The 15,154-nt window shown below is 48.6% G+C and overlaps 6 protein-coding genes across 6 annotated transcripts; 1 reads left to right on the top strand and 5 right to left on the bottom strand.

The window, feature by feature from the left end:
- Positions 1-57: 57 nt before the first annotated feature.
- F9C07_2066237 (uncharacterized protein) lies at positions 58-4,909 on the bottom strand (the record flags this gene model as incomplete). Its single annotated transcript, XM_071508713.1, has 8 exons — positions 58-757; positions 853-1,225; positions 3,128-3,227; positions 3,276-3,385; positions 3,436-4,129; positions 4,426-4,598; positions 4,678-4,812; positions 4,891-4,909. 8 exons carry the CDS (start codon positions 4,907-4,909, stop codon positions 58-60), a joined length of 2,304 nt encoding a protein of 767 aa, XP_071364831.1.
- A 910-nt stretch (positions 4,910-5,819) lies between these two features.
- On the bottom strand, positions 5,820-7,371 carry F9C07_4436 (putative ribosome biogenesis protein; the record flags this gene model as incomplete). The annotated part of the gene is made up of 2 exons (XM_041291611.2): positions 5,820-7,111; positions 7,173-7,371. 2 exons carry the CDS (start codon positions 7,369-7,371, stop codon positions 5,820-5,822), a joined length of 1,491 nt encoding a protein of 496 aa, XP_041144113.2.
- Positions 7,372-7,659: 288 nt separating this feature from the next.
- F9C07_4437 (GTP-binding protein) lies at positions 7,660-8,738 on the top strand (the record flags this gene model as incomplete). The annotated part of the gene is made up of 4 exons (XM_041291620.1): positions 7,660-8,110; positions 8,165-8,457; positions 8,508-8,582; positions 8,640-8,738. The coding sequence occupies 4 exons, from the start codon at positions 7,660-7,662 to the stop codon at positions 8,736-8,738; spliced, it is 918 nt and encodes a 305-aa protein (XP_041144114.1).
- Positions 8,739-9,297: 559 nt separating this feature from the next.
- Positions 9,298-11,078, bottom strand: F9C07_4438 (uncharacterized protein; the record flags this gene model as incomplete). The annotated part of the gene is made up of 3 exons (XM_071511220.1): positions 9,298-9,945; positions 10,581-10,629; positions 11,047-11,078. The coding sequence occupies 3 exons, from the start codon at positions 11,076-11,078 to the stop codon at positions 9,298-9,300; spliced, it is 729 nt and encodes a 242-aa protein (XP_071364832.1).
- A 366-nt stretch (positions 11,079-11,444) lies between these two features.
- On the bottom strand, positions 11,445-14,496 carry F9C07_2281536 (C6 zinc finger domain protein). The gene is made up of 14 exons (XM_041291613.2): positions 14,309-14,496; positions 14,216-14,245; positions 14,128-14,159; positions 14,002-14,061; positions 13,507-13,923; positions 13,436-13,451; positions 13,262-13,373; positions 12,866-13,196; positions 12,694-12,817; positions 12,623-12,638; positions 12,461-12,560; positions 12,390-12,409; positions 12,203-12,326; positions 11,445-12,139 (listed from the first exon to the last, which is right to left on the bottom strand). Exons 1-14 carry the CDS (start codon positions 14,366-14,368, stop codon positions 11,611-11,613), a joined length of 1,971 nt encoding a protein of 656 aa, XP_041144117.2. The 5' UTR covers positions 14,369-14,496; the 3' UTR covers positions 11,445-11,610.
- Positions 14,497-14,802: 306 nt separating this feature from the next.
- Positions 14,803-14,982, bottom strand: F9C07_4441 (uncharacterized protein; the record flags this gene model as incomplete). The annotated part of the gene is made up of 1 exon (XM_071511221.1): positions 14,803-14,982. One exon carries the CDS (start codon positions 14,980-14,982, stop codon positions 14,803-14,805), a length of 180 nt encoding a protein of 59 aa, XP_071364833.1.
- Between the last annotated feature and the right edge of the window lie 172 nt (positions 14,983-15,154).

The raw sequence follows: 15,154 nt of genomic DNA on the forward strand, positions 1-15,154 counted from the left end.
ATCGAAAAAGACAAAAGGTATCATTATTATCATTGCACATAAAGGAAAGACCACTGATCACTCATGATGTATCGCCTGCTGATGTTTACCACTCACAGGCCCAGCATCCAGCTCAAACAACCCCTCCTGTTGCCTCCCGACTTCAGGCGGCGGCGCCTCATGCACGTTCTCGCTATCCAACATGGGGACCTCCGACTCAGACGGTCTCCTTCTCGGTATCGGCCGCAGAAACAACGACGGGTCATCTGAGCTTGAAACAACCCTCGAAGACCGATCGCCAGGCACCAACGCTGCAGGTACCGGTGCCGGCGGGGGCGGAGAAACAGGCTTTCTGGGAATACTACTCGCAGCCACCTCGGTATCGGACGGCGGACTCGGCGGGTCTTGACTGGACGGAGAGGTATTTGAGACAGCAGTAGGTACTTTATTCTCAGCCTTCTCGACATCGTTCCCTACCGCCCCCGCGACGCCAGCAGCAGTGAGTCCAGCGAGGACGGCATCCTTCCGTTTTTGTCTCTTCTGTCGACGGATGCAGAGCCAGACGAGGAGCACGACGAGAATAACACCGATAATAACACCAATCGCGATACCGGCCTTCGCGCCGGAGCTAAGACCCGACCCTTTCTCATTGCAAGAGTACGAGCCCTTGAAAGCTCTTTTGTCCGACACAAGCTTATCCAAACTCGAGCACTGAAACGAGCCCGAGCTCTGAATCGTCGTTTCACCGTAGACATTCTCCAGATTCCCAAGCGATATCCTATAGTGACCTACATCAGCACCAACCACAACCCACAACCCACAACCCACCACAAAACAACACCCTAACAAAAAAGGGGAAAAGGAAAAACCAACCGATCAAAATCCCCATTCAGGACCAAATTCCCATTCACCCTCTCCAAATCATCCAACCTCACCTCCTTCAACCCCTCATTCCCCTGAATCCTCAACTCACCCCCAACGCTCTGCAAATTCGACAACGAAACACTATTCAACGCGCCGTTACCGGTGATCGTGAGCGGCCCACTGACAGTTTCTAGATTGCTAGCTGTGATACCATTGAGATTCGACGATCCCTCAATCGTAAACGGGCCCTTGATGTCCTGGACTTCGGGGATGCTGATGGTGCCGCTGGCGGAGGAGGAGATGGTCAGGGGGCCGTTAATGGTTTCGCAGTCTCTGAGGGCGTCGGCGTCGGATTGGGAGGATATATTCACGTTTCCTGAGCCTGATTTCCTTAGTTAGCCATGTTACTTCAACCTGTAATGACAGACAGTCCTCAAAGAAGAAAAGAAAAGGGCTCGAAAAAAAAAATACATACAAGACTCCGAAGCCAAAATGCCAGTCCCACCGAGCAAAAGCCCCGAAATCGAGCGTACATGTCTTGACTTCATTCGCGCGAGTTACTGTACTGCGATAGGCAAACCGCAGTATAGCACATACAACCCTTCAAGATACAGACCCAAAAGGACAGTTAAAATAAAAAAAACACTCAAAAGAAAATCAAAGAAAACAAAAAGGGTATTTACATGAATAATAACCCTCCAAATGATGGCACTAAAATGAATAATGAAACTCCCAAACAAAAGGACCTGTACTATAATCTAATGTCAAAAACAACCGAGTGGCTGAGCAACTCCCTGAAGAAAAGACACACCACCAGACGCACTACTACTAGTCATAGCTACAGTACATGTATCAATCAAGTTTCTCAAGCCGGAATTCGGAACACAATCCCCCTCCGACAGAGATTGGCTCAATCAGCACCAGTAAACAACTAGAACTTAAACCTCGGAGAATACTCCGTAGATAGATACTAATCACATCCATCCCGTCTCTCTGCGGCGGCGACCCCCGAACCAGAAACTAAGTTGAATTCATCAGGCACGGCGCCAAGATAGGGCAACTTGCTAGCTTGCTGTCCACACAGTTCTACTCAGTATGGTTCTACAGTCTACTACCTACCGGACAGGGAATAGGGCCTATAATAGTGCAATAGTGCAATGCAACGTGAGCCAGTAGCCCGTACCAAAACAAAAAATCAAATTAAAAAATTTAAAATAAATAAAACGACGAAGTAATGAAAGAGAAAGAAAAAACAAAAACAAAAACACCGCCCCAAAGCCATGACCGAAATCCCCACTTTCAGGATCCCTAGTATGATTCTTGGCCCTTGGACCCTTGTTTCAACTTTGGCGTGTTGGCACTGGTTTATATCGGTTTTTGTAGATCTTGGGTTGGCGGCATGTGATTTTCTTGGATTCTCTTTGACTTGGGGATTCTCGCGGGTTGTGTTTATGTTTGTATTTGCTAAAGAGTTTTCGAGATGTGTGTGTATGTTGTGGTATTGTAGAATGTAATGAGTTTACTATTTTTATCCGAGTTAGGGCTTTCTGTTAAGTAAGTGATGTCGCTTGGTGCCGCTGGTCCGGAGTGATACTGTGGATGGACTGTGTAGGCAACAGTGTTGTTCACTTTGGTTTCCGACTGCGGGAGCTAAAGTAGCTGGGAAATTTTCCGAGGGTCTGATCGGTGCCATTGGTGGTGTTGCTTCGATCTTCGTTTGATGTTCCATGGGATATATGGATGCCTGGGGGTTGACCGTCTAACAAAGAACGGTATTAGTTCCTCCTTACTACTTTGGCGATCAACTGACTTCATATAGCGCAGGCAATAACATTCTTCACATCTAATCTATTTATATCTCTAATTTCTATATCCTCTATCTCAAGTCCCTGTACGCCAAGACCCACTGGTCGCAACCCCGCTCATCAGGCATCGCGATAATCATTGCATCATGTCCTTATCAAGGTGTTGACGGTTGCCGGAACGCCAACGCCAACGCCAACGCCAACGCCAACACCAAAGAAATAACAAAAGCCAAAAAAGTAAACCCGTACTATACATCCACGGCTGCAGCTACTATTCCCACGAATCCAATCCCTGCAGCTCGTTCCATTGATCTTCTAATTCGCGAATAATCCATCCCGTGCGCCAGCCCACGGAGCTCTCCACCCGAGTCAGGAACTTGAGCGATCCCCGCTTTTCGACGGGATGGCGCAGGCAGTGTCCATCTATGATATCCCTGGTTAGGACGGGAGAGCGATTTAGCCAAAAAGGGTAAACTCACATCGATATAATAGGTGGCAAGCCATGAAATACGCATTTTCGACGGTTTCGTTCGACGAAGATAGCCCAATCACTTGCACCACGTGGGATGCAATCACTTTCTGCGGAATGTAAGTATATGGAATTGTCAAGCACTCCAAAGTACGAACCTCTTCTATACGTCTGAGCCGTGCACGCTCATAGTTGCTCACCACGCCCCAATGGCGGTCAGACGACGTGAGGAGGATTTGACAGGTGTGGTAATATTGCAGCCCGACCACTATAACAGTTAACATATATCTCAGCCCACACTCTGGTCCATACACATACCGGCTGGGGGTGACATAACCCACAACTCGGGAAATGGTCGATTTTCCGCTGGGTTGGCGTCTTTGTACTGCAAGGGCTGCCAACTGACAGGCCGGTCGCGGTACCACTGTTCCACTCTACTGGACAGATCGTGCCAGTCCTCCTCGTCCACGGCCGCAACATGGCCTTCGGAGCACAGCTGAATGATCCGGGCACAGTAGAAGATGATGGTGTTGGCATAGGCGCCATCATCGCCCCGCTTGAAAACGGATGACCGTTCATAGTTCCGAAGATCAAGCTGCATGGGTTGATTTTGCACAATAGATGCGTAGATGGCCTGCCGGAGGAACTGCCAGCTGGCGGCCTCTGTCAACCCGCCTGACGATGCGGCTCTGGACATAGTATTGAGTAGCCGATTGGAACCGAGCCAATGGCACTTTTCGTCGGTCGTACTCTCCAGCTCCTCGTAAATCCGCAGAATCACCACCGAGATCAGCATGTTGTCGTCGTATGTTTCCTCCGGCCGTGCAAGAGCGGCGAGCAACAGTTCTACGCATTGGCTGTGATATTCGGAGGCTTCCCAATCACTAGCCCCGGACATGATCGCATCATGTCGTGCAGAAAGCGCCAACACTGCTTTCAGAACCATGGGTACATGTAGCGCTCTGCGAGGCACCTCGGTGTTGAAAGTCGATCCCGAGTCACAGATATCCAACTGTTGTATTGGTTAGATCCTCCAGTACTAGGAAGTACGACTGAACCATGTATTCTCCTTACCCAGTGCGATATTTTATTGATATATGCGCGCAACAAGAACGCTTCTCGCGATGTCATCGTCGATGAAGAGGTCGAGCGCGGAGTGGATGGAGTCATTGGTGACCATGTAGTATTGGATGCCAAAGGAGAGACCATGTCATTGACTGCCCCCGGCGAGATCGCCGTGGCTTTGGTTGAATGTTCATCGTGTATTGAGGGTGTCGATATCGCCGGTTCCACGTGTGGGAGGCTAACGGCCTCATCGTGTGGATTCAGAGATCCAGAGATAGGCAGGTGAGCGACGAAGGGATCAGGGATATATGTATGGGGTCCGTCCGAGGAGATCTGCGTATCGCGCTGAGGCTCAGGTGGAGCATCACTGATGCTTCCATCCGCGGACTCTTCGGCAGACTCTTGAACGAAGGTCACTAAAGTGGATTAGTTAGGGCTTCATTGGGACTAACATAGATGTAAAAGAGCGTATAGGTAAAACTTAAGAGAACATACAAGACCGAGGAACGTTCACCCACGTCTGTGTTGAGTCCCACTCCAATTCAAACTTCGAGGCAGTTCCCTGGCTCTTCTGATACACATGGCGGACGGTCTTGAAACGGAACGGAGGATCCAGACGACATGTCCGACCTAAGCGAGCGCATGCATTACATGACGAGGCTCCCGCACGAGTGGTACACCGAATGTGGCGAAGGCGACAGCGCTCACATCCCCTTCCGATCCTCATGGCAGTTTGCGGGGCAACTGGTGCTGAGCGATGAGCGCAGCGGGGAAAATATACAGATTGAGCACAAGCATGGGCGGATTGGTTTAGGGAACTGATCAACCCGACAGGTTTGCGCACTTGCAGGGACAAGTAATAAAGAGAAAAGGAGAGATTGTCCGAGGGATTAACAACAAATGGAAGGTTTGAGTCGAGGGATTTGGTCAAAGGTTGGCGACGACCTTTAACACACCAATCGAGGCACAGCTTTCCCCGCATTTGCGCATATATGGGGACCGGTTTCTGATTGGATGCCCCGGACTTTCAACCCCCCACGAATTCCCATGGGGAACGAAATTTGATATGTCACGGGAGACTCTCCCAACTCAGTAATTGCTCTGTCTACTCCTCCTGTCTTACACGTGTCTCTCTGCGGGATTCTTCGTCGCAAAAAGAGTATCCATAGCCAATTTTGACTTTTATAAGATTTTTTTCCCTTGCCACAGCGTGTATGCATCTCGCATTGACTGGGTCAATCTACGACAAATCAGGACTGGTCACCAGCCCGCTTACACCCCCGACGGCATTTGACAATCATTTGCCGACATGCGGATCGTCACGAGGCGCTCTGAGCACAACACTAAACTGTCGCTCGAAACCAATCAGCCTTCCAACTCAATCACACTAGTCAGTTACCATCGCCATGATTTGTGCAGTCATGTCTCGCATAATACTATCACAATGTCATCAGATTCATTGACTTCTATTCCCTTAGAACTTTAAATGAACTTCCATCAAACAAATGGTATAAAGGTATGAGAACGGCAAGTCGTGGGGCGTATATCTCGAAATCGCACTTTTAATTTTTTTTTAATTTTTTAGACACTGATCGTCTTGAATACTCTGTGAAGAAGAGGTTAGCATTGGACACTTCTCATAACGGTGTCCGGAATACATACCCGAATCCAGCAGCGCCAGTAGCCATGATAGTACCGGGCATCTGGGCCTGCCAGTGGATCTCCTTGACCGACTCCATGTAATGCACGAACAGCAATTGCGGCGGAACATCTGCCAGACCAGCTTCCCGGCTCTCCTCCTCGTCAAGTTCTACAGCCAAATCCCACAGAGTCACAGTGTTATCGGCTGAACCAACGGCCACCACACTGTCATCGGTTGGGTGCCATTCAATACTAGTGATAGGCTCCTTGTGGAAGTCGAAGGCGGCGACAGGCGATGCCGTGATCTGGGATGACGGCGCCGCGGCATTCGGCTTCCAGTGTCTCAGATCCCAGACGCCCCATTGGCCATCGTCGGCACCGGTAGCGAGAAGGTGGAAAGTCTGCTTCGACCATGTCATGACATTCACGTCGGTATTCGACACCTTCACATCCACAGCAGGCTTGCGGGACTTGGACCGAACGTCCCACACCTTCACACTGCCATCACTGCTAGCGGAAGCGAAAACATTCCGCTCGTTGGGAGACCATTGCAATTCTTCGACCGACGAAGCGTGTCCAGTGAAGGGCCGCGTATCAGTAACCCAGCCGCCACCTTCGGTGCGTGTCGTAACGTAGATCAAACCATCGTTATCACCAGTCAACAATTTGCCCAGTGGCTGTAAAGGGGACCAATCCAATGCGTAGCCTTCAGACTTGTGCATGCGAAGAGTAGAAAGGGGTTTGGAGGCGGAAGGAGGGAGAACGGTGCCAGGAACATCGAAGCTCGTAAGATGAGGGGTAACGTCGTGGATGACCACCTGCGAGTTCTCCAGCATGGTGGCAGTGAGGGTCTGTGGTGGCTTAGAATAGTCTCCAGAGGACGAGGGGGTTTGATGGCAACGGATCCGGTTGGTTGTCGATCCCAAGGGGATACTCTTGTGCTCAAGAATAGGTTCTCCCATGTCGTCATCGTCGTCCGAGTCACTTTCCGAGTCTGTACCATTCTCCTTCTCCATCTTGCTCAATCCGCTCATCTTTAGGACCATGAGCTCGTTTTCCTTTGATCGACGTCCCTCTGCCTGTGTACCGGTTACTGCATAGACGGTCGCTGGGAAGGTCTTGCGGTTGTCGCCCAGATTATCGCGGACAATATCGAAAGAAAGACAGGGCCAGGGTGTGGTGAGGGTGTGTAGCATATTATACGTAGAAGGGTCTGGCGAAAGCACCTCGCCGGGAGCGAGTTTCGTTCTTCCGGGGATGAAAGTCTGCTGGTCGACCTCCATCGCATCTGTAGGACACGGTCGCAATCAGAGCTGAGCCGGTAAAACCAGATGAGCATGAAAGCTTACCCTTTTCTTCCTCCTCCCGCTCCGCATCAGGACGGCCATCCACACCGGCCTCGAGGATCTCATCTTCGCTCTCGAATTCGTCCTCGAACTCGTCCTCGAATTCCCCCACCTCGTCTGGAGGGGCTTCGGTCATCGGGCGCTCTCCCGCCTTGAGAGCGGCAGATTGCTCATCGGAAACGTCGGCAGCTCTTTTCGACATGGTGTAGAATGGTTAATCAATAAGGATTAAATAGAAGCTGTCGACGAACCAGTCGTGCGGCAGAACCACCTTCAACGAGAGGGAAAATTACTGATTAGGGTTCAGGAACTTTTTTTTTCTGCGAAGCCCGACGGGCAACGGCGCTAAGCCTATCGCGGACTAGTGGCGATCGGGCTGTTGACGCTCTCCCTCTTCTGGAGCTGCGGCTGTGTTCACCCTCAGGCACTCCCACAGGGGCTGTGGAAAGCTTTGTCCAACATCCCTCCCAGTTGAAACACTCCTCTCAAGATGGATGCGTCACATTTTCCGACCGCCAGCATACCTCATGTGGCGGATCAGATCGAACAGGATCCTCATGTAACGGAGGATACGGCCCCCGCTGCCGCTTACAAGGACGGTTACAGCAGCGATTCGCGCGCCCACTATTCCTCCCACTCCGCCGTCGAATACCACTCTCCAACTCGCGATTATCAGTCTCATGACGATACCCGGCCGTCTCCTTCTCCTTTGACTCAAACCCAAATCCCTTCGTTGTCTCGGCCAAGTTCCGGATTGTCCAGTGCCCCCGGCATCTCCCAGACTAGCCAGGATGTCAGCCAAAAACAACCATCGCAACAGCAAACGAAAAACAGCGTGGTGATCAAGGTCGGAATGGTCGGAGACGCTCAGATCGGAAAGACCAGTTTGATGGTCAAATACGTGGAGGGCAGTTGGGACGAAGACTACATTCAAACGTTGGGTATGTGATCATATTCGGGTCGCTATTTGTGGGCGCAACTCTAACCTTGCGCAGGTGTAAACTTCATGGAGAAAACGATTTCTATCCGGAATACGGAGATTACTTTTTCCATCTGGGATCTGGGTGGGCAGCGTGAATTCGTCAATATGCTTCCCCTTGTCTGCAACGATGCCGTCGCGATCCTCTTCATGTTCGATCTCACCCGCAAGAGCACGCTGAACTCCATTAAAGAGTGGTACCGCCAGGGCCGTGGTTTCAATAAGACCGCGATTCCTTTCCTCGTTGGCACAAAATATGATCACTTTGTCAACTTTCCCCGGGAAGACCAGGAGGAGATCTCGGTCCAGGTATGTTAGCGTGAAGAAATCTAACAATAACCACGCTAATTTGAGCTTAGGCCAAGCGGTTTGCCAAGGCCATGAAGGCCAGCTTGATTTTTAGCAGCACCAGCCACAGTATAAACGTACAAAAGGTGCGAACGGAGATAATTTCCGAATCTGGTTTCCATCCGATACTAACTATCTGTTAGATCTTCAAGATCGTCCTGGCGAAGGCTTTCGACCTGAAGTGCACTATTCCAGAGATCGAGAACGTCGGTGAGCCACTGTTGCTCTACAAGAACGTATAGAATCACGATGAAGTGGAAGTAACGATTATGTACATTGGGACGAAGTGATGTTGACGACTTCTTTTCCCTTGGTGGGATGAAGTGGCTGCAGTGGGAGGATATCTACATTGCGTTTCTGTCTGATACGCATTTTGCTTTCCTTTATTTGATTTTCTTTTCTCTCAGCATTGGGACGCGTCAGGATTCTCTTCATGTTCATCATTTTCTATTTCTTTTCTTTTCTTTCTTTCTTTCTTTTCCTTGTGTTAAATTCCCCACCCGTGTTTTTAATCTCTCTTTCTTTCCTCCCACACTTTTTCTTTTTTTTCTTTGTGATTCATTATAAAGCTGCATCTAAGACTCTTGATGGGTTAGAGATCAGAACCATGGCGCTATCACCGAGAGCTCAACTGCTCACGAAAGGAATATTGGAACCCATCCTTGAAACCATAAGGCCCACACTGGAAAAATGCGTGATATTACATGACTGCATGAGATTCGTTCAATGTATGCAACGTCCGACGTCATCGGAACCCAGCCTCAAGCCCTAATTTACATACATCACATCCCCAACCACCTTTCAGTACTCATAAATTCTCCGAAAATTATTCATCCCATTCCCCACCTCCTGCCTCCCCAAAGGCGTCATATCCAACAAATGATACGTCCCAAGAAGAATCTCCATCCCCCGATCCGTAGTAGAATACGTATGGAACACCTCCCCCTCATCCCCCCTGAAAAACACACATAAGCCAAAATACCCATTCCCAGGCTTCCAAGTGATAACCTCTCCACCCTTCTCCGCCTCCTCCCACGCCCGATGCGTCTTCTCCGAACTATAAAACGGGAACTCCCACCCCGTAAGCCTCTTATACTCTTCAATCTTCCCCACCGGCGCCCTCGCAACCGCCACAAAACTCGTATCCCGACTCTCCAAATGCCGCAGATCAGGTATATGATCCATGCAAAACGAACACCCCACACACCCCTTCTCGTCCTCCGGCCCCAGCATAAAATGGTACATAATTAGTTGCTTCCGACCGGCGAAAAGCTCAGGGAGAGTTTTCTCGCCGTCGATGGTGTCGAACTTGAAGCGTGAGGCATCTGGGACGGGGACTATGGGTAGGGAGCGGCGCGCGGAGGCGAGGGCTTGGAGGTGGTGGGTTGCTGCTTTTTCGTGGGCGAGGTGGGTGCTGTGGGCTTTTTGGAATTCGGTAGGGGAGACTATCTGTTTTTTTGTTAGTACATCGGATTATTTTGGGCGGAGGTTTTGTTGTGTTTTGTTTGGGGTTTTGATATAGGTTGTGAGGGTGTTGTTGCAGGACTGTTTACATTCTGGCTTGGTGGACTCATGATGGATACCGGAATTTATCTGTCTGGTTTAGATAAAGTGATAGATGAATAGGTAGCTTGTGGTACAAAATTTGTTTTCCTGGTTCGAATGGAAATTGTTCGATTGTTATATAGCTAAAATCGAAAGGGTGGAAACGCGGGGTTGCGTTCGTATAACTTCAACTTAGTTAAAGCTTCTTCTCAATTATGTAATTTGTCGATCTGTGTTCCGTGGTTGTGTGAACCGTCATGATGGTCCAGACTATGGGTCTAAGATGTAATTCTTAGACATCGTATGTATCCATGGATCCAATAGTTCTATGGATTTTGTTGGGTGGTTTTGCGGATAACCCAAAATATATATCAATGCCAGACGGCCACACTCCGTCCAGAAACCACATAGTATTCGAGACCTTAAGAAATATATAAATAAATATATGTTGCCTTAATCACAACAATCTACATCACGCAAAACACGTAATTAACAGCCAACACCCCCTGAACACAAACCCAACCAACCTCTCACTCAGCCGTGTCAGCTCTCTCCAACCTCCCCTGTTTCGAATTCAGATACTCATTCCTATACCAAATCAGAAACTCTATACAGTAATTTCCCTAGTAACCCACAAACCTCTCATTCGCCCAATTCATCGCCGCATAGGCAACCAGAAACGGCGGCACAACATATAACACCTGATGTCTGCACCTCCGGAATGTATTGTAAATAGCAGCATGGAACGCCCCAGCAAAGGGTCTCTGGCGATTTGGGGATAGGGCATAGGTGATTATGCGTATTGGGGTGGGGCGGACTATTTTCATGAACTGTCAGTACCTTATGCTTTTGGGACTTGGTGAATCGGCAGTTAGTAGTTCTTGGAAGTGTGATGGTGTTCACGTACCGGAGTTTCCGGGCTCTCCCATCCACCTATCCAGATATTAGTTGGATTTGTAGGGTGTCGTCAAGGTATATTGTAGTCATCGGGGTGAATGAACTTACCATCCGGTCTTGGGGTCGTTGTGGCCAACCATGTTGGGAGAACTCACTTCGTGAATAGGATGGGTCTGAATGTCCCGTTTGAATGAGATTGGGGACTCATTCTTATACTATGTTTGTTTTGCAGGGATACTGGTATACTCCGATTAGGGCTTAGATGTCGGTGTGTCGGATGTTAAGTTAGTGTATAATTGGGGTAGTTGATTGGATGGTTCGTATACTAGGTTTTTGAGTTTGATCCACATAAGGATTCGGATCCCTGTTGTTCTATGTTATAAATCCTATTTTTGTAGATTTTGGGCCTGGGTTTGGCTTTGTGCTGTTTGAGCTTTATTGCTAGCAGTTAGCTGGCTCATGGGGCCAAGTAGGTAGACAATAATGCCTATGGATGGGTGGTATTCTCTATGAAATCTGTGCATATGTGTGCGAGTTGGATATAATTTACATGCAGCATCTTGCTTACTGAACAATGTATATAGATTGGACTTATGACAATTTACTTAAGAGTCTGTCTGATACTAAAAGTAATTTATCATCTAGTACCGGCACCATTGTAAATAAAAGAAATCAAACAGCCAGCGAAAAGTCGCCAAAGAAATCCTGCCACGCAGTAGGAAAGTAAAACAAGTTCAGCCCAGGAAAGTCCCACTCCCGAACAAACTGCTCCGGCACAAAAGACTGCAAGTCTGCCTGGGCATCAAACGATTCCCAGAATGGCGCCGTAGTCACCGGATCCCCACCCGCTTCTCTTTCCTGAAAGATTCGGTCGTATTTCTCAATACTCAGCCTAAGAATCTGCATGTAGATGCTTCCATTGCCGGTAGTTTGCCCACTTGATCCCACAGATCGAGTTAGCTCATTGAGAAGTCTGTTTCCGTGGTCTAACAGTTCCTGGTGCTCCTCCCTTCGTTCCGGGAGAAGCCGAGAGAGCTTTAGAAGGAGTAGGAAGCAGAACGCGCACTTGGCCCAGACAAAATCCATGGCATATTTCAGTTTGGAGAGGTAGAAGTCTGGCTCTGTGCTTATGAGGCGGAGGTGTTTTCGGGCGCTGGACTTGGCCAGTAGAAGGATATTGCGCTCAATGGGGGACATAGCACTAGTTTGGTGTCAGTGTAAGGGTGGAGCGATATTTTTAGCTAATGGGAGAAATGATACGTACGCCACATTCTCTACTCCCATTGATAGCAGGGCTTTGCAGTGGAGTATTAGTTCAGCCCAGCATTTTTGGACGCGTAGGGCTGCTAAGAGGAAGGGTCTCTCTTCTCCTGCAGCAACCGAGTTCTCTGAAGATTTCCATTCACATTAGTACAACCATATAATGCTATATAATGTTACAGTAAACGTACCAATGATGCGCAACCAGTCACTAAATCATTCAGTAGGTGATATAGACAGGGAAGGTAATTGATTCACTTACTCAAACCACAGGTCAAGATCTACCTTGGCCTCGTGTACAAATTCGGCGATATCCGGTCTATCTAACGTCTCTTTCGTGTCTAGAGTGTCGTTGACTCTTGCTATTTAAGGGTGTAAGGACCTCTCTTGTGTTTATGCTGGAGACATGAGATATCAAAATTACCACGAATAACGTTAAGCTTTCATTTCAGTGTCAGTCCGCTTGTATGATTAGATGTAGATACATAGACATACCTCAACCTGAGAAAAGAGACGTAAATCCAGTATTGTCGACGTATGATGACGGAGCAAAATGCGGCATCGATGTGCATTGCCCGTCATCCGAATGCCAGGCGGCTTTCCGCCATCTACATGAAATCTGAAGATGATCAGCCTGAATAGATCCCGCATTGGATTGCGAACATACATATGATCTAAAACAAGGAGGCCAAACCATGTCCGGGACTTGCGCATCAAAGAACGTTCTTCTTCATCAGTTGTCATATGGAGTTCAGGTGTGCCTTCAATCTCATCCATGGTCAGCCGCTGTATAAGTTCTTCGAATGCTTCATCCAAGCTCAAGTCTAATGCCATCCGGGTCGCAAATGACAGTAGGAGAGAACGTTCTGCAGAATAGCATGCCACGATAAGAAGCGCCTGGATCGACTCTAGGCAGTTTAGTGTTTTGTTTTGAATAACAACGTTGATCCACCTCTTGAGCTCTGCGTGCAGCAAATCGGAAATCTGAGACCCGGATTCTGATATCCATCAGTTATACAACCGCGATAATGTGTCATGAGTGACTTGAGTAAGTTTGTCATACTTGTCTCAACGCGACTACCAATTGTACAGATGGCATTTAAGAGTATGCTACTGCGCGCACGCACAGACTCAAAGTTGTCGAGTTCCGGGTTGAAAATTGGGATATACCTATCCTGGACATTGTCCGATGAATAAGCCTCTAGGTTAATGGAGGGTAGAAGCTAAGGGTACGTACACAACCTTGGAAGAACCTATGTTGGATCAGCAAAAGCTAACAGAAGATACAGAATGCCTCGCAGCACCTACGTTGTAAAGCATGACATGGCCTGGTCAATTGTCATGAGACCCTTGCTGATGAAATCGGAGATGGGTTCTTCTCTAACATCGAACCCGGAGCGCCTCTGCCTCGCGGGATGAGGACTATTCACCTCTGCAGTTTGCAGTTGCTGGAGGAGAGGGCCGTTCCGATGAGTTGATATACACCTAGGACCACGAGAGTGGTGGCCACTAGGATCCGCAGTCCCAAGGAATGTGGGCATTGGCCCAGGGTCCGACATAATATGACTTGGAGAAGGAATTGGGATCTGCTGCCCTGGAACTTGACCCTGGGTTACATCTCCAAGAGGTCCTGAATTCGGCTGTATGTGAAGCCGAAGAAGCTCGTGCATATCGCTCAATTGTGCTTTCAGTCGCTGTACTTCAGCTTCCACATTTCCTAGCCGCCTTCAGTCTAGTCAGCTTTTGTCGTGTGCACCAATACCCAAAGGGCCGCTTCTGAAGAGACGAGATAAGTGCACATACTCCATGGAGGGATCCCTTGGGATCTCGAAGAATACACATTGCTTCCGCGAGCGTCTGCACCTATAATACTTGTAAGCAAAGCATTTTCACCATCTAGAGCAAATGTATGAGAAAAGGCGACAATACCTGGTACATGGTCGTTTTCCGTCACATCTCACCTATAGGAAGGTCAAAATGGATACATAGGCGGATCTATTACGGAGTTCAAGCACACTTTTGACTGCCGACAAGCGCTGCATGCCTTCTATGATTGGCGTGAGTTAGCCAGTAATACATGCATATCCCGGAGAAAGGAACAAAACTGTACGGGAATGCGCTTCTTCCCAATCGGAGCCGACACCACACACGAGGAACCGTCAGAATCCATGCGGGCTGGATGGTAGGTATGTGCTAAGATCAGCTAGAATAGATTACAGAAAGGGTTAATGCAAGAAGGATGCGGATCGTTGCATGGATGATATTAATGGGGGCGGGGCAACGCCGTCAACATCGGAGACTCGCCGGCTCGGCTAAAGACATGCCGATACAACTACTAACGTAATGTTTTATCTTCGCTTAGGGCGAAATTAGAATTACACGCTATTTGAGCCTAATCTGGAGGTGGCTAAGCCTATTACAACTTTGTAGGATGCTCTACGTCACATAATCCAAATTCGGGGACGAGCTTTAAGCAATGAATTATCAATATACTCCATCCAACACAAGCCCTCATCACCTATAACGCGCCGTACAAGATGACTGGTCCAATAACCACACCTATATCCGTGTATCTCAGTTTGTCATGAAATCAACTAGTTCCGCTCAGTACACATAGACGAAGTCTTCATTCTCCCAGTCCGTGAGATCTTTGAACGCGTTGTCTTCGCTCACCGCGGGCTGTTGAGGCTCGGTCTTATCCACTGGCGCTGAACCAACAGCTTGCATCGAATGGTCGACGATCTTGGCGTTCTTACCCATACTCACTCGTTTCCTCTCATGCATTTTGTTGAGGAAACATAGGTATGCCATATTCATCCTGGAGAAGTATAGGTAAGCACACGGGTCCGTGTAGAGGTCAGTAGGACGAACTTACATGGAAAGGAGGACGAGGAGACAGAACATTGCAAGACTATAATTGCAGTCAGCTCGGGTACCGTATCATGACCATTGCTAT

The sequence above is a fragment of the Aspergillus flavus genome, chromosome 3 (assembly GCF_009017415.1).
Source record: "Aspergillus flavus chromosome 3, complete sequence".
Classification (NCBI taxonomy): domain Eukaryota; kingdom Fungi; phylum Ascomycota; class Eurotiomycetes; order Eurotiales; family Aspergillaceae; genus Aspergillus; species Aspergillus flavus.